Genomic DNA, 27,862 nt, shown 5'->3' on the forward strand with positions numbered 1-27,862 from the left:
GTTGGTTTTTGACTAACTAAAATATTCTTGATCTTTTAAAAGTTTCTGTACATATATATGTAGCTGCTTTTGCTGTAACATAAAAGGACAAGGCACTGGGGTCGATTCCAAATGATACAACTTTATAAAGGACGTCCCACAACTCTGGTCATCGTACGGCATTCAATAGATGTAAAGGCTAATACCATAAAGAAAGGTATAAAAGGCATCTGGCGTGACAAAATGTGAATTGATTTAAACGAAAAAACAAACTGACGACCTAACTCATGCTAACACTATAAATGAAACCAAATATGACAGACTGGAACCAATAACAACTACTGGTTTATAGCAGGGACATTCAATAGTAGTTAGTATATACTGTCCCAGCTTACAGGCTCCTAACTTCGGACAAGCAAATAAAGAATGTGGCGAGGATTTAACGTGTTTGCGATTAATTGCTTAACCCTTTTCATAATCTAAGAACTATATAACACATGCGTTATAGAAATTTCAGCCCTAAACTGGTATATTGGTTTAACATTTCAACACAAAGGCAAACTGTAAGAAACATCTGAAAAGGCTATACCAATCAGATTGGCACGAAGCACAATTAAAAGCAACCAGCAGGGTTGCACTCTCGTATAGACAGCTTTCTATGTCTTTGAAAGAATTTGGTATGGTGATTCCCCATGTAAACTGCAAAAAGGTGGGAAAATACCAAGTACCAAATCTTAAGAGTGATCACTCTTAATGAAAGCTAGGTAAAATCAAATATGTTCGAGATTAGGACCATTTAAGCCATATTCAAAGATCTTACTTACCCTTGAGAACCATTATTTAAAGGAGCCATACGTTTACATGGATGATACATATGACGGGTTCTATAATATCCATTTTAAATATTTGGATTTGATAATCCGTTTGCAATAAGGTTTCTAGTCAAACTTCTCAAACACATCTTTGTGTCTTTGAAATAATTTAGTAAAAATGTAAGTATTGAGTAATTGGCGGTAAATGAAATTACCATGCAGTTATACAGTAACATACATATTTACGTTTATTGGAATATAAACTGACGCCACTAATACACGAGCATTGTGAACGAGTCTGAAACAAGAATATTAAAATGGGACCAAGATAATGTCCCCGTGCAATAAGAGAGAATTAACAATAGCCTAGGAACATAATCTCCTATCTTTGGTCGAAATTTGGTATGTTGACCCCCCATGTAAAACTGTAACATCAAAAACCAGGAAAAGAACATATATTAGTTATTAGTACAAAAAGTTATTGGACATTGGAATTATAAATAGCGCAAATTCTAAATGTTTTCGAAAAAGTCGCTACATTGCTTGTAGCAACGATACCGAAGTATACAAAATGTACCACCGTTTTACTTCTGTGTACAAACATTAAGTAGCTTTATATGCTAGAAGAAATGTTACATTATGTTTTGTTAGGTCTTCTACAACAACAGCTGGCATTTGTTTTGTACTCGTGTCCTCTAGACAGATACAGAGACTGTCTCGTTTATTTTTAGTTAGAGGGTGATAGGAAACCTATGTATAAATCAAATTAAATACAACTAGTGTTCTTAATTGCAGAAAATATGATAGTTAATGAATGCAAATATCTAGATGGTGAAATTATGTCATCAAAGCTTTTATACATGTAGTTATATTTTTAGTTTATTATTGATTCAATGTCTAAATTATGGGAAAAGTAAAATACGGAAGATCAGTGGAAATAGCACTTTATTAACTTGATGCGTCTAATGTGCTTTTCTGAATATATCGTCAGCACAGGAATTAACGCTAAAACCAAAAATGTGAAGCCAAGGTAAATTGAGCAGCTATTTTTCCCAAAAAGGGACCTAGAAGGAAAAAACAACGCTACCTAGAAAGGCAATTTCAATTTGCCTGCGTGAACGGCGGAATCTTATTATAGTTTCTTGATAATTTCTTAATTAATCAACAATTAAGAAAGGTAAGTTATGAATCATGTGAATCGTGTAATTTTCAATAATTGGCAGTTCAAGTTGATTTTTAGTAGATACAGCATTTCTATACTTAAGTATTAAACACAGACAGTAAAGTCAGACTGAGGTGATCATTATATATATATATACATGTTATACGTTTTTAACACTTTAGACCAGGGTACGATCGTTGTCAAGCTTATATTTGACTTGACCTAACAGATTCCTTAACACAACTGTTACAGTCTTTAAAAAATCAGCATTTTACATGTTTTGCAATGGCATTTTCGTGAAAAATAATAAAGCTTTCTTGTATAAACTTGAAATATTACAACAACTGTTGTTTGGATATCAGTAGAACAATACGGACATTCACGATGGTTTATGTTGCATTCTGTTTTAACAAAATTAGCTCTAAATCAAGGGTGTAACCTTTAAACCACAAACTGTGCAAACAGGAATAACTTATGTTCTTTTGCATGAAGATTATTAACCTTTTCGAGGAGATGATATAGAACCTAAGGAAAAGTAAAAACAGTTAATCTTTTGTGAAATCAGTAATTTAATTTTCAAAACTATCTTTATATTCCAGATATAAATAATAAATCGTGAAACTAAACAGGTGGCAGTTGATTTAGACACATTACAACCGTGAACAGATAATATTGTATCTTTTGATGAAATAATGTTATTATGTTACAAATGCGTCTCACTACATAACATCTTATTATCTTTTTGTAACGAGGTGAATCTTGAAGACAATTTGAAGGTAAGCACTCATTTCTATTCATTTCATTTGCAAGTGATTCGCACTCTGTTTACTTATTCGTTGGGTTTTAAGGAATTTTTTCATTTTCTTTATACAAGAGGACGTATTTCCAGTAAAATGCCAAAATAATTTATGCATGTATGCTTTGTTCTGCCACCGCAGCAGTGCACGTATATTGTATCAGAGAAACATTTTTTTCATTGATAGCCACTTATAATGTTTTTATGATACATCGACTACCAAAAATGTTACTGTACTGTAAATCAGAATAAACAAGCTCACAGTGATATCAGTATGTTGACAATTTATATATAGTTGCATGGTTATCATGCTTAATTGTTTTGAAATTTCGTCCTTATATGTATTTCTTGTGTTACATTAAGCTAATAACATTCCTTATACCAAGTTATGTCAAACTATGCTGGAAGTTTATTATTTCATTTTCTATCCTTTTTAGGATGGACAAAGTTCCACAGAAAAGGGAGGAAGACCCAACAAGAAAATGGCGATGTTTTGCTTTGTTTCTGTTGTTGTTTACTTTCTTTGTGATTGCTGGAATGGCTACTGTTGTCATTTATTATGAGATTATTCAACATCAATCCAGCGACGAACAAAACTCTCCTAATTTCCTTCCTTTACAATCTGGACAACATTCCCTTTTCCGTGATCTCAATACTGATGAAGTTACTGCAATTAGAAACTACATATTAAACCAACCTGCATTTAATATTACTAATGATACAAACTTTTCTCTGGGCAAGTGCTATGTTTTCCTTACCGAAGTTTATCTTCCAAATAAATCGGATATTTTAACGTTCATAGAGACAAACCAAAACCCTCCTCCATGCAGGTATGCTAGAACTGTGCTGTTCCGAGGCGATCTTCAACCACCGCGTGTAGAGGAGTACATAATTGGTCCTCTCAGAAATATTACATTCCATCGAATTCTAGTTTCGAAACATTACCAAAAAAGTGTTCCATTTCTATTCAGACCATTCTCAGAGCTTGACCATTCCATAATGAACAACATTTTGAAAATAGTTGAATACAATATCAGATTTATACTACAAAACAGCTACGAAGCCAGTTTTTACGATTGCCAACACCATTGTCTCAAAGCAGAATATTTTTCTCCGATGGCGCCATCTGTTTCCGGAAAAGATGTCAGATTAGTTTGGTACTGGACTCATCATGATGTTGAGGATTATTTATTGTATCCAGTTGATTTATTTTTGTTGGTCAATATGACTGGAAGTGACAGTTCCGCTTATAAATTAGAAAATATTTGGTATGGGGGTAAACTGTATGATTCTTCAGAGCAGCTAGCCGCCGAGTATTTAGCAGGAAAAACGCAAAAATCTTACATTCCATACACAAAAAGGACAAAGAACAAAAATGCTATGTATGCTAATAGACATAATATTTACAAAACAAACGTATTACAACCATTATTAACATTTAACGTCAGAAACAATCATATCGAATATGATAGTTGGAAATTTGACATACACATGTCAACAAGTAGAGGACCATCATTGTTTAATATAAAGTTTCGTGATGTAACATATGCTTACGAAGTAAGTCTTCAAGAAATTTCTATTTTTCATAATGGCTATAAACGTTGGATGAGATATTCTGACATGACATATAGTGGATTTCTCCTAGGGACAAAAGCTAGAGAACTAGTCCCCGGTGCTGACTGTCCCGAGATGTCTACCTTTGTAGACAGTGCACATGTGTTTGCAGGAAGATTTGACTTAAAGGTCTTTCCTAATTCGTTCTGTGTGTTCGAGCAGCCAACAGGCATGGTTTTGAGGAGGCATTACTCGTCTTCTACGTATTCTGGATCAGAGGATACCATTTTGGTTTTACGAACAATCCTGGCAATATTTAATTATGACCATGTTATCGATTTTGTCTTCCATAAAAATGGTATAATGGACGTCAGAACTTCGTATTCGGGCTATCCTCTTCCGACAATATATAGTCCAGAGGAAACCCGGTATGGGTTCAGATTGAATGAACATCTAGTAGCAAATATTCACCAACATTCTTACCACTTCAAAGTGGACATAGACGTATTTAGTCAAACAAACCGTTTTGAAACCTTTGATATAGGACCAAAAATTCAAAACAGTGATTGGGTTATAAAAGCATTTGAAAAATATGAACAGATTAAGTTTACAAGAACCTTAAAAATGACTGAAAACCAAGCACTTTTTAAAAGTTGTTCTAAATCGGACAGCTTTTTCATATTTTATGATAGAGAACATTTAACCTTGTATAAGGATCCAAAAGCGATTAGATTGCAAGTTAGGAGCCAAGAAACAAATTTTGTATCAGAGAACATTGGTAACGAAGCTTCTGTTTCTTGGAAACGGTATATGTTGGTAGTTTCAAAAATACACGAAGATGAGCGTAGCAGTAGTTCTATTTACTCCACGTGGGATGCTAAAGAAACCACTGTTAATTTCCAAAGTTACATTGACGACAATGAAAGTATTATTGACCAGGTAGGCACTTATTGGATGTTCCTCTACAAGTGAATTAACTCATAATTTATATTACTTATTTGAATACTTAGAATGCATTTTTGATGGTTATGAAATATTTATTCCATAAGAATGGGTCCCCCAAAAGAGTAGATTTCCTTTTAAGACAAACACAAAATTCAAATGCATTTTCACTTTGTGCATATATGTATACCTACGTCATTTGGCAATTGTGCCACTTTTTTTTAACAAGGGCCATTACTTCAACTTTGCTTGAACAAAACGCATTTAATCGATGAACATATTTTCAGAGCCCTCAATATAGTTGCGAATTCGTTATAGATTTTGCTCATTGTTGAAGGCCGTACGGTTGCCTATAGTTTATAAATTCTACCTCAGGTTGGTCTCTAGTTGAGTCCCATTGGCAACCAAACCATATCTTCTTATTTTTATATTCATTAAAACTGTTTCCCTCACAATATGATCAAAAAGGGCTATGTTCGTTAAATTACATGTGAAAATCTTCTAAGGGTGTAAAGTTGCGACAAAAATATAACATAAATAAAGGCAACAATAGTATACCGCTCATTTATCGATTGAGAGAAAACAAATCCAGGTTACAAACTAAGACCGAGGGAAACACATCAACTTTAAGAGGAAAACAACGAAACAACAGAAACACTGAAGTGCAACAAAAAAACAAACGACAATGCAACTCACACAGAAACGAACTATAAGATAACAACTGACATAACATATCTTTTAAATTTGTGTCTGAAAGAAAAAACATGTGTTTCAATTTGTTGTGTTGGTTGGTTTTAAATTTGAAAACATATTCGGAGAATTAGTCTTTCTTTAAGATTGACCACTGATTTTAAAAAGACAACATAAAAAATAATACTCATAACATGCTTGACAAGATGACCACTAATAATTTTGACCATGTAAGACCATGAATTACAACCTATTACCGGTTATCGGTACGACAAATGCAATACGTCACACAGTTCAAATTATGATGTACACCGATTACAGAATCCATTGTCGCAATAGGGTTTTGAAACGCAGAAAAACTCAGTTGAACAATAAAGTAAAACAATTGATAATTTTTATGTTTTTATTTGCATTCGGGAATGCAGATCATTTTGTATTCACAGTGTAGTATCGATAACCGGTAATTAGGTGACTTCATAAACTTTTGAAATAAAATGGTTCAGTTCTACCAATGTTTCTATTTTAGGATCTGGTTGCTTGGGTAACCCTTAGTGCAACGCATATACCGCACCGAGAAAACTATCCTCTAACATCAACAACAGATAATAACCAGCATTTCAGCCTGATACCATTCAATCTATTTGACGAGGACCCATCTGTAAATTCTGTTGATACGGTAACGAAAAGTATAAATGTAAAGAAACAACAATCAGAAAGATGAGTTTAATATCAACAGAAAGAGCTATTTAAGCACAGCACATTTAGTTCCAACCAGCTTTTAATTTTGTGTCTTTCGTTTTCACTTATAACAAGATAGTCAAATTACCATTTGTTTATCGATGTGCATTAGATGGAAAGAAATGAACCACACGACTGTCGACTGAATATAAGAAAACAGACAGCAGGAGAACAATGTTAATAAGTTTGAAATCAGGAATCACATTGCAGCACTTTTCAGTGATGCGTCTATTGAAATGAAATAATGGCAACTCGTCGCCATAAAGGCTTAAGCCGTTCCACGTGTGTTGAACAATTACTTTTTTTTTATCTGAGCGTCACTGATGAGTCGTATGTAGACAACACGCGCGTATGGTGTCTTAAATTATACGCCTGGTACATTTGATAAATAATTACCAGAAACAATCTTCAGAGCATTGTTAATAGTTCGTTCACATTGCCACTATTTGTGTCTGTCATCATTTCTATTATAGAATAGGAAGACAATTCACCATCTGTTCTGGGTTATTTAAAACTTTGTTACACACAAATATTGTTTGTAAATGCAAATACATGTTTAAAGATGAACGCAGTTGTCTGAGGAGATGACGCCCGTATGCATGAGAATTTGTGAACAAAAATTGTATGCATGATACAATCAAAAATAAAACAAAAAGATAATTCATCTTTCAAATAGTTCTCAGACAGAGTAAATTCTGACAACAAAATGACTGCACATTTATTAAAACTTCAGAATGAAGTTTTTTGTTTGTATTTAACGATATATTTTAAGACAAAGGTCCATTTTTGCCCGACTGACGATGTGAACTTTTGTCATCACTTTGTTTCCTTCATCGGTAAACTCTTCTTCAAAAATATTTTCGTCTGAAATTTCACAACGCGGATTGAAACCAAGGTTAAGCTGCTTCATCTTTATGATATCAGATATAAACTGTCTGATTTGCATCCAAATTATATTGAACAACTGATGGCCACTCTGGAAAACGCATACATCTAAGTGTTTTGGTTTTATGTCTTGTATATTTTAGAACATAGCGAAAATCCCTAACTGGGTAGGAATTTTCATCAAGACAAGTATTATGTACCTTGAACATTGAAAAAAAAATGTGTAGACCCATTTTGAGAAATTGCTTGATTTAGTTTTCTGAACTTTTTTGCAGTTCTTTAATTGCTACATCGGTATCTCGAAAGATATAGTAGCTAGTTTAAAAGTGTGAATTGCGAATTGCGAAAATCACCAGTTAAACAGGCTCTTTTTACCAGTACAATCATCGAAAGAAAAGGATCACCATAATCCGTTAAACTATAATTATCTTGAACATTATAGGAGTAAGATTAATGGTATACATTGCAAACATTCTCAGCATAACTTTTTACATATTTAATACCAATGAAATATCGATTTTAACTGTGTTTTAGTTTTGCATTTTTGTGTGAACGTTTCAAACTCTCGAATCTATAACAGAAAAGTTAAAGGTGTACAATAAAGGCAACAGTAGTATATCGGAATTCAAAATTCATAAATTGATTGAGAGAAAACAAATCCGCGTTACAAACTAAAACCACTCATATGGCAATGTTAAAAAAATTAACTACGTGACATAAAGCACAAACACACGTAAGAACACTCATTACAGAAACAGAAAACAGTCTCAATGTTATAAAATAACATAATAGTCGACACAACATGCAAACCGCAGAACAACCAATGCAAAATCTTCTATCAACGCCAGACACCACATGACGTCATAAACAGTAACGTAACGAACATGCAATCTCGAACTTTATACAACTATTTTCACAAAACCATTTCGAACAATTTTCATCACAGGGATCGTATTTTTTTGTTATACTAGTAGTTATTTAGACTAAAAACGATAAGAAATAACGCATTATCCAACGGGTAAAGATGAACATAACAAAAAATCAGTGTGTGCAATTTTAGGTAAGACTTTCATTTTGTTTTCACCATATGAGCATATTGTTTTAATCCACGTTTGATTCGTATAGACAACCAGCAAGTTGCACAATGAACTGAACAAATGCATTTGGACCAATTGTTTTTAAAAACACAGTAATTTTAATTTGCGCCTATTTAAAAGGAGACACCAAAGGAAATGTCTTAAAATAAGCTGTTTCCGTCTAAGAAATCTGGTAGAGTTTCCCCTGTGTAAGTCAGTGAGTACATACTCATTTCTCATACGAAACTGAAAGTAACATAAAGACATAACTCATCTCATGATTTAGTGGTCTCAACGGGGTTTTTTTTTCGGATACAATCAGCGACATTCAACTGCTATGGTATGTATTTAGTTGGTATTAAGACTAATAGCATGCGCGTATGTTCGTCTCAAAGTTTTTATGGGTGTTGGCGTTTGTTTTTGTTGCACTTCGGTGATCCTGTTGTTCCTTTGTTTTCCTCTTATAGTTGGTGGGTTTCTCTCGGGTTTTTTTTCGTAGTTCATTCCTATTGTATCAATTTCTAAGATACTATAATCAATGGGTCAGCCACATAACATATAAAATGATTATGATTTGTTCATGGCTGGCAAGAAAGTTTCATTTGACCTTGAATTTGTTTTCTCTGATCACCGATGTGTAAAATGATGTCTGTAGTGCGACATTTGCCATAAAGAAACTTCATCATCATCAGTTAAGAAATCGGTACAATCTTTGTAGAATGTTATCCAATGTACATTCAATTCTCTAACCTCCAATATTGATCACACCATATGAGGATTTTAGTCATACATTTTTCGAAAAAAATATAGTAAAAATAAAAACTCTGAGGAAAATTCTAAACGGAAAGTCCCTACTCAAATGGCAAAGTTCACATATATAGTTTGGTATCCAGCACATAGATACAAAATAACTTTTTTTTACTTGTGTGCAATTTGTAATTATCATGTATGGCCTTTTCATATAGGTTAATATGCTTGGTTTTTTTATTGTGTGTGTAGTGGACAACTAGTAACTAGAATCCAAGCAGTCATCAATGTCATGAATTATATCAGCTGAAACTGAGACCCATCTATAAGGTTTTTCTGAGTTCATTGCTCAATGCAATGGCAAAAGGTAAACTTTATTGAGTATGCATAATGATTTTAAGGCCCATGTACATGTTGGTTTGCCACAATTCGCTGAAATTGACCTAATGTGCATTGTAGGTTTGTTCAAAGAAAGGTTTCATCATAATGTCCATTTCTCAGATACTATTATTAGTAGGCTAGCAATGTTTCTGACATGGTTCATTTGACCTTGATGGCTTGACCTCCATTGATCAACGGTTTTTTTATAATTGTGTAGGGTTTAGTTCATTTAATATAAGCAAAAGGTTAGCTATATTAAGTATTGCAATATCTTCTGAATTGTTGACATCTCTCTTCAGCTCTTGATTCTCTGAAACCCTGAACAAATTGAATGAGTACATGTCTGTTTGACAAGGTTCATCTGATTATGGCCATGGTTTCATAGTCCATTGGTCATCCTATTGTTAATAGTATATGAGAAACAGACCAAGCTATAGAAAGTAAACACTGCCCAATAAACTGCTGATGAATTGATATCCTTGTCTTGTGGTGCAGATGAGACAACAATTACTAGCAACTAGGATCAACTAGGCAGAGCTAAGGTCTAGATGTAAATGTCACTGACTTTCTGCATTAGTTATCCCACATAAATGGGTTCAAGCAGCTGTTTAAAGGGTGATTATTCTAAAAATATAATTTCAAAATGGGAGTTTCCTACAATATACAGATGTTCTATGTAAAAACTAGAAAGTTCATTGATCTTAAAGGAACAAAAACAGCAGTGCATTTTTTTAAGAGTTTAATATCTACATATGATATATATACTGACATTTTATTTGTAAAGGATCATAAAATCAATAGGTTGTAAAAATACATAGGTGTTAATTAAAATTAATCTAGACAGATTGTTAATAAAAAAAATATACAAATGCTTTATCTTGTAAAATTATCACAAAAATAATATATAAATATTATCTAAAAATAATATAGCGAATGACTTAGAAAAAGCAGCTTGTATGTAAAAAAATGCAGCAATAATCATTTTGAAATTCAGGAATGTTTTTGTAATAATCTTAAAATATATCACTATCTCGAATTGATGTCATCTTTTTTGCTAAATGCAACAACTTGAACATGAGGAATGTTTATAAGATCAACAAACCACAAAAATAAACTTTTTCACAGCAGAACTTAGCAGGTGAAGATGTGGTATTAAATGCATCATGTTAAATGACTTATTAAACTCTTTTTGTTTCTTAAAAAAAAACTTATAATGAAAAGATATCATAGCACTTAAATACTTATGAGCTTAAATGAAATTGGTGATACTTTAAAATTCTAACATTTTATACTCATAGAAAATTTTATATTCTTTAATTTTCAATTCAAGTTATCAGCATCAATTATTTGTAAAAAATGGTTTAATGATTATCCCAGTGATAAATTTCTGAGATAATTTCATTGTTTTCCTCATGATTAGCTTATCTTAACAATCTAGCTATCAATACTGTCATTGTGCATTGAATACTGTCAGCATGGTCAGCAGATTTGAACTGTAATTGTACTATTTTGTAGAATTATTAAAAATTTGTGAACCAAATAAATATAATACTGTTCATAACAGAACTGTAAGGATTTAATGAATAAAAATAAGACACATGGAATGTTAAAATAAATGACAAAAAAAAATCAACATAAATTATACTACCTGAATATATATATTAATCATTATATCTACAATAAGGCCAAATAACTTATACATTTAAAACAAAGACATTACATTTTTCGCTTCACAAAAAGAGAAACACATATGTAAGAAAATATGGCAGAAGATTGTTTCTTGTTGTATTATATCACAACTGTTAAGTCCTTTGAAATAAATAAGCACATAAAAAATAATTACAGAGGACTTTTATGTCCATCAATTTACATATTTAGTCTGGTAACTGAGGAGTTTGACAAAAACAAAAACAAAAAAACATTTAAGGGAGATAATTTGAATTTTAATCAGTTTAATTAATTCATTTGTATAACAAACATTCTCTTTACATATATATGAAATGAAGAGGAGATTATTGCCAATGTTGTAGAGGTTGAAATTTCTTTGTTTTTAAAAGAAATCACAACAAAATGTCATATATCCAGAATATATATCTACAAACACAACAACAAGTTTGGCACATTATGTGTGTACTAAACTATATCTGTTTATAATGCTTCAACAAAAACAAAACAAATACAAAACACTTAAAGCTCTCTGTAACAAATAGGATTTACATGTATAAAATGAAAACCTGAAATGTTGGCAGGAATTCTGATTTAAAAGAATAAAAATAGATCTTATGTGTATAACAAACAATTGCAAAGTACAACAAAATTCTTAATATGAATCATTAATATTATTTACAAAAAAAGTCAAAAATCGATGTCTCATTTCTGTTTGTATTAACTGAATACAAAATGTTTCATCAGATTTATATCACAGACTCAGCATTGTAGAGCTTTATTTTTCTACTCTATATATACAACACCTATTCTAAAGGATTTCAACACAAACAATTTTTCCCATGATTTTTTTTTCCCCCAGAAAAAAACATAATGGGTGTACTTCAAATCATAACATTATTTTAATTGATGAGATAAAAAAAAGTTATGAGCTGTGATTAGACAGTGAATATATGATTTGGGTGTATGACAATTAATATACACTGCAGCACTATTTATTGCAAACTGGTGATAATGTAATTTAAAAGTAAAACACAGTCATTTTGAGGAAGAGTATTTTGACTGAAGTACTATCCCAAGATATGCGTATGTTTTTAATGTTAGTAATTATCAAAAAATTATCACTTTTTTCCCAGAAAACCTTTTTCATCTACAAAAATATTTATTCTTCTTTTTCTAATGAAAATACAAAGCTATGAAATATGAGTTAGGTTCACATATCATATATATATTATCCATTCTTGTACCCTACTTGTACCCCAAAAACATCTCAAATATAAGCAGAAAGCATCTTTTACTTGAACTGAACCTACTATTATTCTTTAACATGAAGACATTGTACAATAAAGCTAGTCTATGCTACTCTGACAGCCATTCCTTGAGGTAATTTAGTAACTGTTTGAATTACATTATGTCTAGCGCATGTTACATTAGGAGCACTGGAGTCGTAACATGGGCATAATGGACGTGGTTTGGGAACATAATCTTGACGGTACATGGTACTATCTTCAAACGGAGCATCACTTTGGAGGGCTGTGTTATCTGGTTTGAAGGATCGATTTGGTACCATTCCATGTGGAATGTAGTGGGCTTTCTGTGTTGACATGCCTTCAAATGGGGCATTGTTGGGATGGTACCCATCTCTAGCAGGCTGTTCCACTCTCCTCACCTGCCACTGTTTGTAGTTCTGTGCATAATTTGTTGTACCATCGAAAGGTGCATTGGAAACTTTTCCAGCATCTGTTGGTCTCATTAAGGCATTTCTAGCCAATGGCAATTCTCTATAGGTTGAATTATGGGTAGTTTGCATGAACATATCACCTTCTGGTTTCTTGTAACCGTCTTGAACGTGAACATATGGCTTGGATGCTGGATATTTGATATAATCTTTACGGTTGGTTGTTAAATCTTCTAATGGCTGACCTGACGAGAATGCTTGATTATCTGGCTTGAAACTTTTTGTAAGTTCACCAACCGGTCCCCTGTAGTCTCTTTTAAATGTGGTGACACCATCAAAGGGTACACCTGGTGCTTTGTACTGCTCTCTTTCCCGTACAAACTTTGGCCCTAGAGCATGTGGTTGATAGGATTGCCTGTAATCAGTATTGTCAGCAAATGGTGCATCAGATAATTTTGATGCCTCTTGGGGTTTCATTGATTGGCGAGGAAGCTGGGCATATTTACGATAATCATGATTCATAGTTGTCTGTCCTTCAAATCTGGCGGTTGGTTGTACCCATGCATCTTTACTAACATAAGGTCCTGGACGACCAGACATATCCCATTTCTTATAATCAGCTGAAATCAAAAAAGTAAATTAGATACAAAAAAAAGTAACATGCTGGTGTTTTCTTTAAATTCATTGGACAGACAGACATAATATAAAACACAATGTAAAGTTCATTACTATGATAGATTGAATAATACAAATGTTCCCATTGCATGCATTGTCTATAACTGTTTGGAGACAAAATTTGCAATCAACTACTGATTACTTAAAAATTTATTTTGACAAATTTTATGATACAACATTGAAAACATACTTTTAAGTTTTATATGTTATTGTAGTTTCAATCTGTATTTTTGTAAGATCAAATCCATAAATAAGATATAGAGTTTGATTGGTAAATAATTCAGATAACTTTTTCTAAAATCAATCATACACTTACATTTATATGTTGGTTCCCCTTCAAATTTTCCACCTTGCATCTTCTGACCATCATGTCGAATCTGTGTGGCAGGTGGTGCCATTTTCTCTGTAAAAAAATATCAAAGATGTGAATTTGAAAATTTTAAGTTGTGTTAAAAATGCTTAGAACAATTAATTTATGGTTCAAAATAAAAGCTAAGTAGATATGACACATGTACTAATTAGATCAAATGGTGAACAAGAAAAACTAGCAAAAAAGGAACTTCCTATATTTTTAGTGGTATGTGTGTGCCGCAAAACAGTGTCACTTTTTTTATGCCCTGCTGGTTAGAACAAGGTCACTTTTTCATGTCCTGCTGGTTAGAACAGGGTTGTTTGTTCATGCCTTGCTGGTGATAACGGTCTTTTTTTTTAAACAAATTAATTGTCTAGAACAGGATTGCTTATTTAACTGTTTAAGATACAGTCTAGAACACGGGTCTAGAACTGCTTCTATTTTATACCGTCCAGAACAGGGTATACATTTTCTGAGTGTATAGAACAGAGTATGTTTTTCAATATTTCTGTTTAGAACAGGGTATATTTTTCCATGTTTCTGGTTAGAACAGGGTATGATTTGGCAAGTGCTGTCTGCACAGTTATACCCAAAAGGATAGTCAGTAACCCCCCTGGGAGTATTGTATAAATGATTATTTTAACCAAAACTTACTTGTGAAATCTTTATTATAAGATGTCATTCCATCCATTGCACCATCAGGTCTTTGGTACTGATCTGGTACCCTTACAAATGGTTTCTCCATTGGATGCTTGATGTAATCTTGTCTGCAAATTAAATCATATTATCATATAGCTGATTCTCTAACTAACTTGTTTTTATTTTGTCTAGAAATCAAACTAAACTATTCACAAAAAGTAATATAACAGCTCTTTTTTAATTTGTATTTAAAATATCAATAAAACTCAATTTAAGAGAAAGAAAAAAAATATTAATAATTTGAAAAATGTGAATGTTAAAGAAGAGTGTTCAGTCACAAAGTTGTTAAAATTTTACTACTCAATCTAAAATCTTAAAATTCTTAAGTTTTGTTTTGGCCACTTAGACTCCATAAAAATGGATTTTTTTTGTATTTACATATTTCCAACTTTAAAAGTAACATTAAATAAACATCCAAAAGACAACAACAAATCATTCTATTGTTTAACATTTAATTTTCTTACCATGTCCAAACTAATGACCGTCAGGCCTTTTGTCTGTATATGTATACATTAAGTGTGAATAAAAACATTGACCTATGATATTCTTGACAAATTACTTTTAAATTGACCTGTTAAAACTTGCAGAGATGGGGATAAGTATTCCTGATATTTGAAATGAAAATGAAGTCAATAACATTTTGAAATCTTGTAAAATGAAAAAAATATTAATATTTGAAACTTTCTGTAATCTTATTCCTTTTTTCAAGCTACATGTATGCAAGCCCAATGAAAATGAATTTAATATTTAGAAAATTTGTGGAAAATACAGGAAAACATAATTAAAAAACTATAGTCCATTGACAGCAGTGATATAGTCCCTACAAGCTTCGCCATTAAAAGCTTATAAAGCACTACATGTACATTTGTATCACTACACACTCTAAGTTTCACACTATAAATTCATTAGTTAATTGAAAGTTGCTGAGTACATATAGTGTTCTACATCATGTACCTTTTTGTACATATAATATAAATAAAGTCTTCCAGAGGTGGTATATAATACATACCTATTTGTGGTTCTATCCTCAAAACTTCCACCCTGCATAGCCTCTGCATTTGGTTTGAAGCTTTCCCTCATCGTAAGTGGGTGCTGTTTGTATGTCTGATTGTATTCTGTTGATTTCTGGGAGGGGTCTCCACGACCAATAACATCTGTGTGTACATGTGGCCTGGTATGCTTCCTAAAAAACAAAAAATATCCCTAATTCAGAATCGCATAAAGTACAACAGTATAATTAACTGGAACAAGATCAGAATTCTAAAAATGTGTGTAATGATCAGTTTTTCCTGTAATGATAATGAGGAATACATTGTACTGAAAAAAATATTGATAACCAAATAATTTTAATTGTAAAAATATTTCTGATGAATTATGAATGATAATATTTAAAATAAAGTGAATTATCAAAAATCTCACATTCCTACTAAAGGGAGATAATTCAAATTTTAAAATACAGCAATAGTTTTAAAAAATGAAAATGTTTTATCAAACAGCATATACATGTATATATAAATACTGCACATACAGCTCTTTATTAATAACAACTCCAGTTATACAACCAAAACAAATTCTATTCAGGTTAATCTACTAGTTAATATCTATTTAAATATATGGAACATATTTAAATCCTTAAATGTTAATCAGGGCTTTGGATCATTGGTTTTACAAGATCAGGTGTAAAAGAGTCATTTAGACCACACTTTAAAACAAAGTGTTTACTCAGAACATTCAAATCAAATCGTAAAATAAATACAACTTTTTACAGTTAACGAAGCAAGAAGACCTACTCCAGTGTGTATTATTCTGTTTATTATTTTTTTTATTAGGAGTTTTTGCCAAGTTAAGAAAATAACCCTTCTACATGTTCTATGACCAAATGTAGCTGAACTGACTACTTGCTAATGATTGCAGCTAGTAAAATTATGCCAGGGAGACCAAAAAGTCCATTTCTGATCATTTATGTCCGTATTTTTTTCTCAAATATTTGTAAACATTTTAAATTTGGCTTTATTTCAGTTACACGTATCTAAATTTAATTGGTACATTTGTACATAATCATTGTAGTAGTCAAGTACATTACTCTATATAGTACATTATTATAAAATTACTTTGATGAAGAAAATGAAACTGAAACAACATGAATAAATATTTGAATAATTTTTATGAAAGATATTTGTTTAACATGTTTGAATAATGCTGACTTGAACTCTTAATATACAATATAATGAATAAATAAATAAAACAGATGAGCCACAAATGTGTACGTTACAAGTAGATGAAAAAAAAGCCAGTGACATGTACATGTATATCCACATGTCATGCATTCTCAGGCCCGTAGCTCAGAAATTTCCAAAGGGGGGTTATTTGGCCTCAAAAACTCGACTTTAAATGTCACAATTCGAACAGAATGATGACTTTAACAGTCCTTATTTGTTTTCAAGGCGGGGTTCGTCCCAACCCCCCAAACCCCCCTGGCTACGGGTATGATTCTTGACATTAGATACATGTTTAAAATATACAAATCATATATTGGATAAACAAATATATTGACATGACATTAAACGTTAAAATAATTCGTTAGAGGTGTGTTGATCATTTGCTGAAGCAAACAATTTACATGGGACACAACTACTTACTCATTCAAAAAATCAATCTGATGATGATACCTATAATTTGAATAAAATAATTCATGTGTGACACAGCCAAGATCAGTGCTCACTAAAACAATGGGTTTCAATTTCCAGATTTCCAGAATTTTTATTTGGCCCTGTGAAATCTTAATTCTACCTAGAAAGACAATCTGTCAATAAAATATAGACAATTTTAATATGGCAAATGGAATGCCAGGAGTAATTTTACCGTTTTGGTCAAGATACCAAAGTTAACCTACATCTGTATATATATCCAGCATCTAACACATCCTGTTTAAGAACAATTCTAAAATTATTGTTATTCATACAATGCCTGGTATTCTGTCTACATAAATATATTGCTTACCAAAAAAATAAAATAGAACTCTAAATCATGCCACAAAGTCGCCAAATGCCCAAGTATAAAGCAATGTCAAGGTCTCAACCACTTAACTAACAATAAATAAAACCAGTGGATATGAAATAGGACATGTGAAATTCAAGCAGGACTCTGCAATCATAACCACCTATCAAAAGGCAAAGTCAAAATTAAATATAGTAATGAAAATTAGTCAGCTTTATCTTTTTAAAAGAATAAATTTTTTAAAAGAATTGTGAAATGGGAGCTAACCCACTAGTCAGATGTCATATCTTCAACCAGGGACTTCAGTCCTATAATATTACTCTTTAGGAAAGACTGAGAGATATATATAACCTTTGATTTGGGTTAGCAGCTTCCTGAATATAACATATGAATAAAAGCTAGTAAAACTAGCCATAAGAAAGTAAATCATACCCAAATAATTGGCAAACTGATGAGAAAAAATTTAAATGATGCTTCATACTCTACTGCCGCACTGGGTAATAAATGGTGATCAAAACATCCACTAGATTACTTCAAGTGTTTAATGTCAATAATAAAGATAAAAGTTACCATAAAGACCAAACAGGTTTGTGCCAAACATTATGTTTGTATATATCTAAATGTTTTATGATATCAATGCCAAAACGATTCGTACGGGTTATGTAAAATGTTAAAGAGATTTGTAAAGCAAACATTGACAAATGAAAAGGTTTTTAATGACTTTATCTGGCAAATTGATGCTGTGCAACATGCATCTTTTGAGTCTGAATAGAAACCCGAAACGCGGATGTAACAATTTGAATGTAATCTGGTAATACATGTATACGAAATGAATTCGGAATTACGATACGATATTTCTTTACAGGAAATATTTTTAAGTTTTTACTTTTAAACTTTTAAAGTAATTCTAAATTATCGTTACAGCAGTACTCGAGTTATTTGCAATGAAATAATATTTACTGTTTTGCGTCTTATTTTGTATTTCTTAAAAAAGGGGGATTCTGATTGCGTAAGTCAAAATAAAGCACGTGTTCGACTTGTTAAACTGTTTTCTTTGTAACTGGATTATTAATTTATTTATTTAATCTAAATTATCATAATCATTTGCTGAAACTTAGTTGATTAATTCGTTAGAACTGTATTGGATTATAACATAAAAAGCCTAAGGGTTATGCAATTACATGCATTTGATTATAATTGATAAAAATAATGGCGTCGGGCTGCAAAAAACGATGAAGTTTTGAAAGATGGCGGAAGACAATTTAACGATGGCGCAAGACAATTTAACGATGGCGCAAGTCATTTGACGATGGCGCAAGACATTTGATAAGATGGCGCAAGACATTTGAACGATGGCGGGGCGCCATCGTTAAACAGGCCATGGAGATCCCTGACATTTATCCAAGCTATGTTCATGCAGAGTCTCTGGGGATAGTAAAAAAAATTTAAAGAAAGTGTATTTTTTCTCATTCAGTATATAAACCTGAAAACCAACATGATTTTCCTGGCCTAAGTCGCATACATTTGACATCTATTAATACACCAGTTGCAGGATACAGTAGTTAGTTGAATCTGGCATGTGACTTCCAACATGGGCATCACCACATGACCAAAATGTAGGCATTTTCACTTTCAACACATGTTGAGCAAATGGGTGAAAAAGTTTCATTTTATACTACAAAAAATATTTTGGAAATTTAAAAAAAATCTAATAAGTTGGTCTCCCTTCCTTCAGTTGTACGGGAATTCAGATTAAGTACTACACAAAACCCAAATTACTTCTTTACTACCCTGCAGAATGATGATTCTGAAAGTGTTTGATACTTTATAGAGCAGGGATACAGGCACGCCTTCTATCTGGAAAATGATGCAATAAAAGGCATGCAAAATTGACGATCTTTTCTGATGGAAACATGATTTCAGAAATAGCCTAATATATATATTTGTATTGAAATGGATGTACATGTACATTAATGGGGAGGGGGGGGGGGTGGTCAGAGGGGTCCAGATCCCGAAATCCCTGGCTTTAAAATATGAAATCCTGAGGTCCTGATTTTAAAGAAATTTAAATCCTGACATCCCGAAATTCAGAGCTTAAAAACGCCTGATCCTGAAGCCTCGAAAAAGGTCTTGCCCCCCACAAAGAGTCAATTTGCCAATTACCGATTTGATTGTGTTATTACACACTTTTTTAACAAATTACTTCTCTTTGTCAATCGTAGACAATACTGGACAAAATTGGCTTTTGCCAATGCAAAGTAGGGTGAATTGAAAGTGATGTATCAGCGGTTTAACTAATTTTTCATAAAAAATTAATTTCTGATGTCAAAAGTATTCATATTAACAACAAATTAATGTAATTAAATGATTTGAAAACCGTTAAAGATTACTTACATTACGCACAGGTTAATTTGCTCGTTCTGCTAGCTCTCCAATATAAATGAAAATTAATGTCCCTCATAAGGGAGACAACTGAAAGAGGGATCTCTAATTACAGGGTCAATTACAGGAATTGGCAAATAGCCTATTAATGTTTAAAAACTTGATCACAGCAATAATTCTATGATGACAACACACAGTTATACCATAGTTCAAGTTCAAAATGGGGGTCCTAACCATATACCCTTTCAAAACCGTTGATGTAAAAAAAAAAGGGGGGGTTCTAACCGACCCACCACCTAGATCTCCCTAGGTTCGCCACTGCAGACTGAGTCAGATTTTTTATTGATGCATGTAAACCAGTAGGATAATTTTTGGGTTGGCAGGGACGGATTCTTTTTAGCCCACCATGTACACATGTATTTGGCATAAAATTACATGTTCTAGTTTGCGCATATATATATTATAATATATAGATATTTATATATCTCATTGGTTCCTGTGTAAATAAGTATAATTCAAAACACGAATTCATGCAGGGTATAAGGACTCTATCGTATTATAAACAATTGACAAACCATGGTGATTTTCTAATGTAAAAAACTGTAAATTTTAACGTGTATGGATCTGTATACGGTTTATATCATTTACAGTCAGGTGATTATTTTTGACAGATGACTTACCCACATATGCATTCGTTACATTTTGACGTCATTTTTATAACTTTTTTCTTGTGAATTGCACTCGTATGACTCTCTTCCTCACAGTTGTATTCCTCCTCAATCAAACGTCGTTAAGCGCACCTGACAGGTGTTTATCAAAATGGTGGATGGCAACTGTTGACAAACCTGTCGGGAAGGGAAAAAATATTAAAGGGATATAATATAAAGACAGACTGGCGGGAAATTTTAAAATCTTGCTTTTTTTTTTAAAGATTTTTTCTGTCCACGCTGAGTTATTTCATCCAACCAAAGTTCACAGATATGAGACGAGACCCCCCCCCCCCCAAAAAAAAAAGAAAAAAAGTTGCTTAATAGCATGACCAAGATCAGCCAAGGATTTATAATAAAAGATTACTAAATACAATATTTTATTTGAGAAAACCAGGCCGTAGAAAAGGGCAAAAAATACGTCCTTGTTAGAAAAACAATGATAAATAAATGATTATATTTACAATACACAATGATTGTAAAACAAGACATTAAGTGGCAAGACTGAAGTAATGAATTCAAATTCAAATTCAAATTCAAATTCAAATTCAAATTCAAATTCAAATTCAAATTCAAATTCAAATTCAAATTCAAATTCAAAAACAAATGAGTGTCTATTCAAAAGTCTGTAAAAAGGATACAAAAGGGTCTGCCGGATCATGGATGGAGCGGATTCTTTCATTTCTTTATTCATTTATTTTATATGCCAAAAGGCTCCTTTTACTTTAGGGGTCCCAACCATAAACGGCTACACTAAACTATTCATAACCCCAAATCTTACCCTAACCCATTCCTAACCGTTGACTAGCCCTAACCCCAAAACATGACCCTAACCTAAAACATCCCCTAACCTAACTATAACCATGAATGAACCATGAAACTTAGAGTAATTAAAGAAGTTCTCTAATTTTTATACTCAGTGTTGCCAGCCTACTATAACCTATTCTTTATCAGTTTATATATGTATTAGCACCTCTGTTCTTTGTTTTTCCTTCCGTTTTTGGCCTATTCTTTCATATGTTTTGCCCTTCATTTTCTATTGTGGTCTCGGTCAAACCGTCACTTAATTAAAGATAATCTCTTTCGAGTTAACAAAAATCCCGACACAATAAAAGTACATATATAACAAAAGGTAGTTAACCCTCTTACTCTTACTTTTCCCTGACTTTAAACACCGGACAAACATGCAAGAACACATACGGTTCAACATTCACACATATACACATGCCATGCAAGCAAAGCAATGATAGCAGAATTAAAACATAGATTGCTTAGAAAAGGTAAAACTAATACGCACTTGTATATTAATAAGTTTGTCACATATAACCGTCTGAAAAATACACTGCAGAATATTAAAAGTGGCATATTTTGAACATAATAAAATTATTAAACTGAGGATCGCTTGTTCAAATTCCACTTCTACGAAGTTGTTCGAGTTTATACAATATATGACAATGATGATTAGCCCAAACACATTAACTCTTATGGCTCAGCCATTGTTAAAAACAAACAATTATCTTGAGCAGACAATTTACGACAGTGGCTCCCAAATGGTACATACATGTATATAAAAAAATATCGTCTCGCACATCTAGTAGTATTATTTTTCAGAAAATAACCATACCCTCCCCCTTTTTAAGATGTATACAGTATCTGTTGAAAAAATCTTTAGAACTTTACCGTTACATTTGCTGTTCCCGTCATTAAACACAATAAACGTAGATTGGTAGTATCTGACACACATGAAGGAGAAGTAAGAAAGATGTCTGACTGCAATATGTTACTTGTATTGGAACTCAGTGAAAAGTAGGTAACGTCAGTGACGTCGTATACAAAGAGAGCGGTAGCGCGGCCCCGGCCGTTATTGAAATGATGACAGACCTAAATTGGTACCCACTCGAAATTAGGCGCTTACGTTACAGACTTGTTTTCTTCTACAAAATTATTCATGAAATTGTTGCAGTCCCTACACATCAGTGGCGTAGCTGGGTCATTTTTACGTGTACTCCCGAGCTTTGGCGAGGGTCTAAGGGGTGCCAACCGTTCAATGTCAAAGCACCTGCTGGTAGTGGTTTCGAGGGGACGAAGTCCCCGAAAGCTATCGAGTTATCGAGAATGAGATCTACCATTCCTGTCAGCAAAAATTCATTAATAGCAACATACCTTTGAATCTAATTGGTTTATTTTTATGTTTAATTTTGAAATATGTTTAACTTATTCATCGTGTTAAACTGGAAGCTAGTGGTCATTGGTTTTAGAGAAAACGTCCAAACCAATATCACTTTCAAATATGTTTAAAGAGAGCCGTGAGTGAGCATACAATCGACAAAAGCACCTTTTAATGGACATGCACATTTAATTCTAACAGGTGCAATATAAAAATTCCCTGGAACACCTATGATTTCTTCCCACAAAAAGTGAATCAGTTTATCAGTCCCTTAAATTGTTTAAAAAAAAAACTAAAATTCTCTTTTTATATTTTTTCTTGATCTAGAATATTTAAGTGTGTTAATATTTCATGACAATCTATGATGTTTTATAAATTGATCATTAAAAAACAATTAATTGCGTAAAGAAAATAAACGTAAACAAATGCTTTCAAAATTTTAAAAACCTCTTTCAAACTTTTATCAAATTCGATAAAGGTTTGACAAAGTAGTAAAATGTTTAATTAAGAATAAACAAACTTTAAGCTCAAACTGTGACCACTTATTAATTGCAAAAAGAATACCTTTTATCCGTTAAATGCGGGAAAATTAAAGCATTATTATATTGCTCTGGATACTCTTTTGATCATGAACATTTTTCTTCCAACTTTCGTAAAATTTCACGGAGAGCCATTCAAAACACTTTATCAATTCGAAATCTTAATATTGACGCCGCCGACGACGCTTTGACTCGCTTTTAAGACATAAATCACAGGCTCGACAAAAAATGCAAACCGCATATCGAATCTCAGCAGATAATGAATTGCATAAATATAAGAAAAGTAAGCAGAATTCATAGTAGATTCAGACTTTTACAGTAAATTGGAAGAAATCTATAATAGGATCTAGTTGATTAAAGTAAATTCAGTCCCTTTTTTATTCACAATTACAATCCTCTGCAAAAAGAATCACACGGCTGATGTGCTTTTAACCAGATTTTCTGATTTTATTTTATTTTTGTTTTCATTTTCAAAATTCAAGTGTACGCCCGGGCGTTTTGACGTAAACGTAGCTACGCGCATGCACATAACCTTTTGATACCACTAGACAATAGAACCAGACATAGCAATCCGCACTCATTTAGGCAAATACAAACATCTAAAGACAGTTATAAATATTCTTTTTATCCACGAACAATTATAAATTGGAACTATCTGCCACAACAAATAGTATCATGCAGTACAGTAGAGGGATTTAAGAGTATGATCACAGAATCTGCTCTCATCCCCATATTCTATCCCTAACTATTCTGTTATCAAATGTATATAGTTTTATCAAAATTTATTTTTTTGAATGTACATACGTTATTTTGTTTTTTCTTGATATTGTTATTTTTGATTTTTTTCCCCTGCTAAAATGTAAATTATAAATTTTATAGTCGACGCCCGGCGAATAATCTTCAATAATTGAAGGATCGCTAGAAACCTAAAGAAGAAGAAGAAGAAATGCTGGGTTAACTCGAGATATCTACCTTTCCACTATACCTCTAGCCAAGGTAGAAAAACCAAACACACTGCAATACGCACACTGACAGTAAAACTCAGTTTCAGAGAAGTCCGATTCTGATGTCAGAATAGGTAACAAAAGAAAATAACAAAATGACAAATTAATGATTCATAAATTAACAGACTACTAGCAGTTACTGTCATGCTGTCACGGAATAGAAGTTCCTTCATATATAATATAAGTTCCAAATGGAAAAAATATTCTGGAAAATTATTTCCAGAGGAATAAATATTACAGTAGATGTTCCTAACGCAATAAATAGTATAGTATATGTGTTCCATCAGGTACAGGTATTATGACAAATTTTCCACTGGAACCTCTGTTAGGTGGAACAAATACACGTTGACAATGCCAGCTCAAGAGCTCAATTAAACTCTTTCAAAGGTTATGTCTTCATCATATAAATATCAAGCTGCTGTTGGTTTAAACTCACTCGGATGAGCCCGTGCTGACTGCTGGGGCTGACTGAAAACAACGACAGTTGTTAGTTGATCTTAGTTTCAATAATTTGTTTGTGTCTGGTCAGTGATTTTCATTAACCAGGTTTTAGCCAACAAATTATCTGGGCGGATGGTGACTGCGTATATTTTGTAAAGTTGTAGTGTTTTCTTGAACCTGATGTTCGGTTGTCTCTTTTTTATATTTTGATTTTATCTGAAGGTCATTTTAGAATTTAAGTGAATACCTGATTATGCTGTCAATGAATTCTTTGACTTTAAAGTTAAGTTTGATGATTTGGTCTGCTAGTACTTTGTCCTTGTCCAAATATTGTTCTGGTGATTTTTGTTTTTGATGACAGTTCCAGTGGTAAATGGAATAGATCGGTGTTTCTAGGATGGTTATTTTGCATGCAGTTGTCGTATTGCTTTGTCAGTTCGGTTATTTTGTAATAATATTCTACAGTTGATACAGATCAATACAGATTATTCATATAGTTGGTTTTTTTTAACATATCTATAGTATAGGTGCATTGTAGACTCAAAGGACTAATAATGACCTTTAATATCCATCCAAACTCAAACTCGGGTGCCTTGATCGCTGTACGTATTGAGAATCCTTCTATATATTCAACCTGCATGTTCTTTCGGTTCGACGAACTTTTAAGAACCTCCTGCACCATGGGAACTTAAACGATTTAAAAGGGCCATCGCAATTAAAGCAAAACTATCAACTTGACACTAACTAAACTAATGCAATTGGATCGGTAATAATCGTTATGGAATGAGGATATATATAAAATAAAGGTTTATATTTTTTCGGCAAAAAGAAAGGAGTAGGTTCAGTAAGACCCCTTTTTGGCCCCAAAATTAGGCAGTTTTGCAAAATTGTGAAAATGTAATCTTTTAGCTATTTTTTGGAAAGTAAATGCTTCTGCTACATAAATATGTGCTGTTTTTGACAATACAATGTACATATATCGTGTACTAGCATCATAAAGTCATGCTTAATTACTGAAATCTTCACAATTATAGCATTTTAGTTAAATTTTAGACGGTTTCCGTCTTAAATGAAAGTGGCCGCATTCGTGTTCATTCATAATATTGAAATGTAAATTGTATTTGATGATAATACATAACATATATAAAGGTTGAGGATGAACACGGATGCGGCCACTTTCATTTTTGACGAAAACCAGCTGAAAAGTGACGTTTTTTGGCATATTTGATAAATTTTTCATATTTAAGCTTCAATCGGAGCGTTTTTAATGACTGAATCAGTTAAAATCTTTTACATAAACTAATCGAATCAATTGAAATAGACACTTAAGTGTTTAAAAAGTGTCCTAAATATCTCGTTAGATGAAACTGAAATTTGGGGCCAAAATCGGCCTTTACCGGACCTACTCCTTTACTTCATACACCGAGAGATTGAAAGCATGTGGACAATATAAATGAATCAAATGCATTGCATTAATAGAATAAAACACTTACAGACAATCTGACAACCTAGAGAAATTGATAAGACGAAATTTGTTAAAGAGATTAAGGAGTGAGAGAAAACAACTGGAAAGACGGGACCAGGCGAGTATTTGGAGTTGATTCAAATTTATCGGGCGTGAGGCAGCAACTGCGCACATTGAAAGTGGAGAAAGAATAAATGTTCAGCTTCGTTCTTACCTTAGCGTCCACCCATCTTCATGTAGCGACGACGTTTCTAGTTCAACTACAGTGACGTTACAGCATAGTGACTATGCTCTCCGGCTAACACATGTATACTTACTATATTATATCTGTTTAGTTTGTATCCCTAGTTTATTATTTTTAAACAGGACGAATAGGTACAGAAATTAGTCACTTAAAACTAAGTAAGTATAATTCTGATCCTGGTTAAAGGCTTATAATTGTGTTTCAGACGCGAATTGCAATGCCTTGAAGAATTGAGTGGGTATATTTATTAGGATGACATATTCGGCAGTTAATCCTGCTTTACTTACTTAGAAATGCTTATTGATATTGACACACTGACTGTATATAAGACTGAGTTGAAAGCAAAATCAAATACGAGATCGAGGTTGAAGAGCATGAAGTAAAAACAGAAATTTCCAAAATTTACGCGAATTTGTCTAAGGAATTCTTAAATTTGAATAAGCAAATAAACAGGATTTTTGGTGATGCTGCGTTCACACTTAATTCGAATTCGATTCGGATTAACTAGTTCGAATTAGTCAGTTAATTCACATTTAAAACGTTTTACGTCTAAATGTAAAATTCTAATTCGAATTGCAATGCGCGTCAAAGTCGCTTTACAATGTTTACTGTCCGAACGACGTTAACTTTTAATTCGTATTACTTGAAAAAAAAAACTCATTTCTAATGCGAGTTGGATAATGCGATTTAGCGAATTCGAATCAAAAAAGAAGAGTGTGTGAACGCGATTAGCGAATTCGATTCGCATTAAATATAAGTGTGAACGAGGCATTAGATTCTATAACAAAATCAACTCAAATCAATGCCAAATCTAACAAAGATATCCTATGTATGGTTCCATGACCTTTCGAGATATTCTCATCCTGAAGATACTTGAAAGAGTATCCCCCCTAGATGATGTTCAACATCCATTATTTAATACTATTTAATAAAAGAAAATAAAAATGATATAAGTCCTTGATTCGGTCATTTCCCATGGTAAGTTCACTGAATGGAATAGTGCCCTTGGCAACAATTTCGCTTTTAAAATCCTATTGATTACCTTCGTGGTTAATTACTATTACAATTCAATCAAATTTAATTCA

The 27,862-nt window shown here is 32.6% G+C and overlaps 3 protein-coding genes across 6 annotated transcripts in view; 2 read left to right on the top strand and 1 right to left on the bottom strand.

Annotated features, from left to right (window-relative positions):
• The first annotated feature begins 1,493 nt into the window (after nucleotides 1–1,493).
• On the top strand, nucleotides 1,494–7,346 carry LOC139518906 (putative amine oxidase [copper-containing]). Of its 2 annotated transcripts, none has more exons than XM_071310582.1 (4): nucleotides 1,494–1,968; nucleotides 2,706–2,729; nucleotides 3,187–5,242; nucleotides 6,462–7,346. In XM_071310582.1, the coding sequence occupies exons 3-4, from the start codon at nucleotides 3,188–3,190 to the stop codon at nucleotides 6,654–6,656; spliced, it is 2,250 nt and encodes a 749-aa protein (XP_071166683.1). In that variant the 5' UTR covers nucleotides 1,494–1,968; nucleotides 2,706–2,729; nucleotide 3,187; the 3' UTR covers nucleotides 6,657–7,346. The 2 variants fall into 2 exon arrangements, with proteins under 2 accessions (XP_071166683.1, XP_071166682.1); XM_071310581.1 differs by having other exon boundaries at nucleotides 1,495–1,968; nucleotides 2,553–2,729.
• Nucleotides 7,347–8,669: 1,323 nt separating this feature from the next.
• Nucleotides 8,670–27,862, top strand: part of LOC139518909 (elongation factor-like GTPase 1) — a 62,194-nt gene continuing 43,001 nt past the window's right edge. Inside the window, exon 1 of one of the 2 annotated variants that reach the window (XM_071310586.1) lies at nucleotides 8,670–8,974. The gene's annotated coding sequence lies outside the window, so the exon portion shown is untranslated. The remainder of the gene's footprint in view (nucleotides 8,975–27,862) is intronic. The other variant, XM_071310591.1, reaches the window with a different exon arrangement.
• LOC139518910 (stabilizer of axonemal microtubules 2-like) lies at nucleotides 10,485–26,830 on the bottom strand. Of its 2 annotated transcripts, none has more exons than XM_071310592.1 (6): nucleotides 26,748–26,830; nucleotides 20,891–21,055; nucleotides 15,841–16,014; nucleotides 14,787–14,899; nucleotides 14,097–14,183; nucleotides 10,485–13,725 (listed from the first exon to the last, which is right to left on the bottom strand). In XM_071310592.1, the coding sequence occupies exons 2-6, from the start codon at nucleotides 20,920–20,922 to the stop codon at nucleotides 12,782–12,784; spliced, it is 1,350 nt and encodes a 449-aa protein (XP_071166693.1). In that variant the 5' UTR covers nucleotides 20,923–21,055; nucleotides 26,748–26,830; the 3' UTR covers nucleotides 10,485–12,781. The 2 variants fall into 2 exon arrangements, with proteins under 2 accessions (XP_071166693.1, XP_071166694.1); XM_071310593.1 differs by lacking the exon at nucleotides 26,748–26,830 and adding an exon at nucleotides 22,598–22,723.

The sequence above is a fragment of the Mytilus edulis genome, chromosome 4 (genome assembly GCF_963676685.1).
Source record: "Mytilus edulis chromosome 4, xbMytEdul2.2, whole genome shotgun sequence".
NCBI classification, from domain to species: domain Eukaryota; kingdom Metazoa; phylum Mollusca; class Bivalvia; order Mytilida; family Mytilidae; genus Mytilus; species Mytilus edulis.

Coding starts and splice junctions, on each gene's coding strand:
- LOC139518910 (XM_071310592.1), bottom strand. CDS start 20,922: ATGACGTCAAAATGTAACGAATGCATATGTGG. Junction 14,900..15,840: donor GAGGATAGAACCACAAATAG/GTATGTATTATA, acceptor TTTAATTTGCAG/ACAAGATTACATCAAGCATC. Junction 13,726..14,096: donor AGGGGAACCAACATATAAAT/GTAAGTGTATGA, acceptor TTTTGATTTCAG/CTGATTATAAGAAATGGGAT.
- LOC139518906 (XM_071310582.1), top strand. CDS start 3,188: ATGGACAAAGTTCCACAGAAAAGGGAGGAAGACCCAACAAGAAAATGG. Junction 5,243..6,461: donor ATGAAAGTATTATTGACCAG/GTAGGCACTTAT, acceptor TTTCTATTTTAG/GATCTGGTTGCTTGGGTAAC.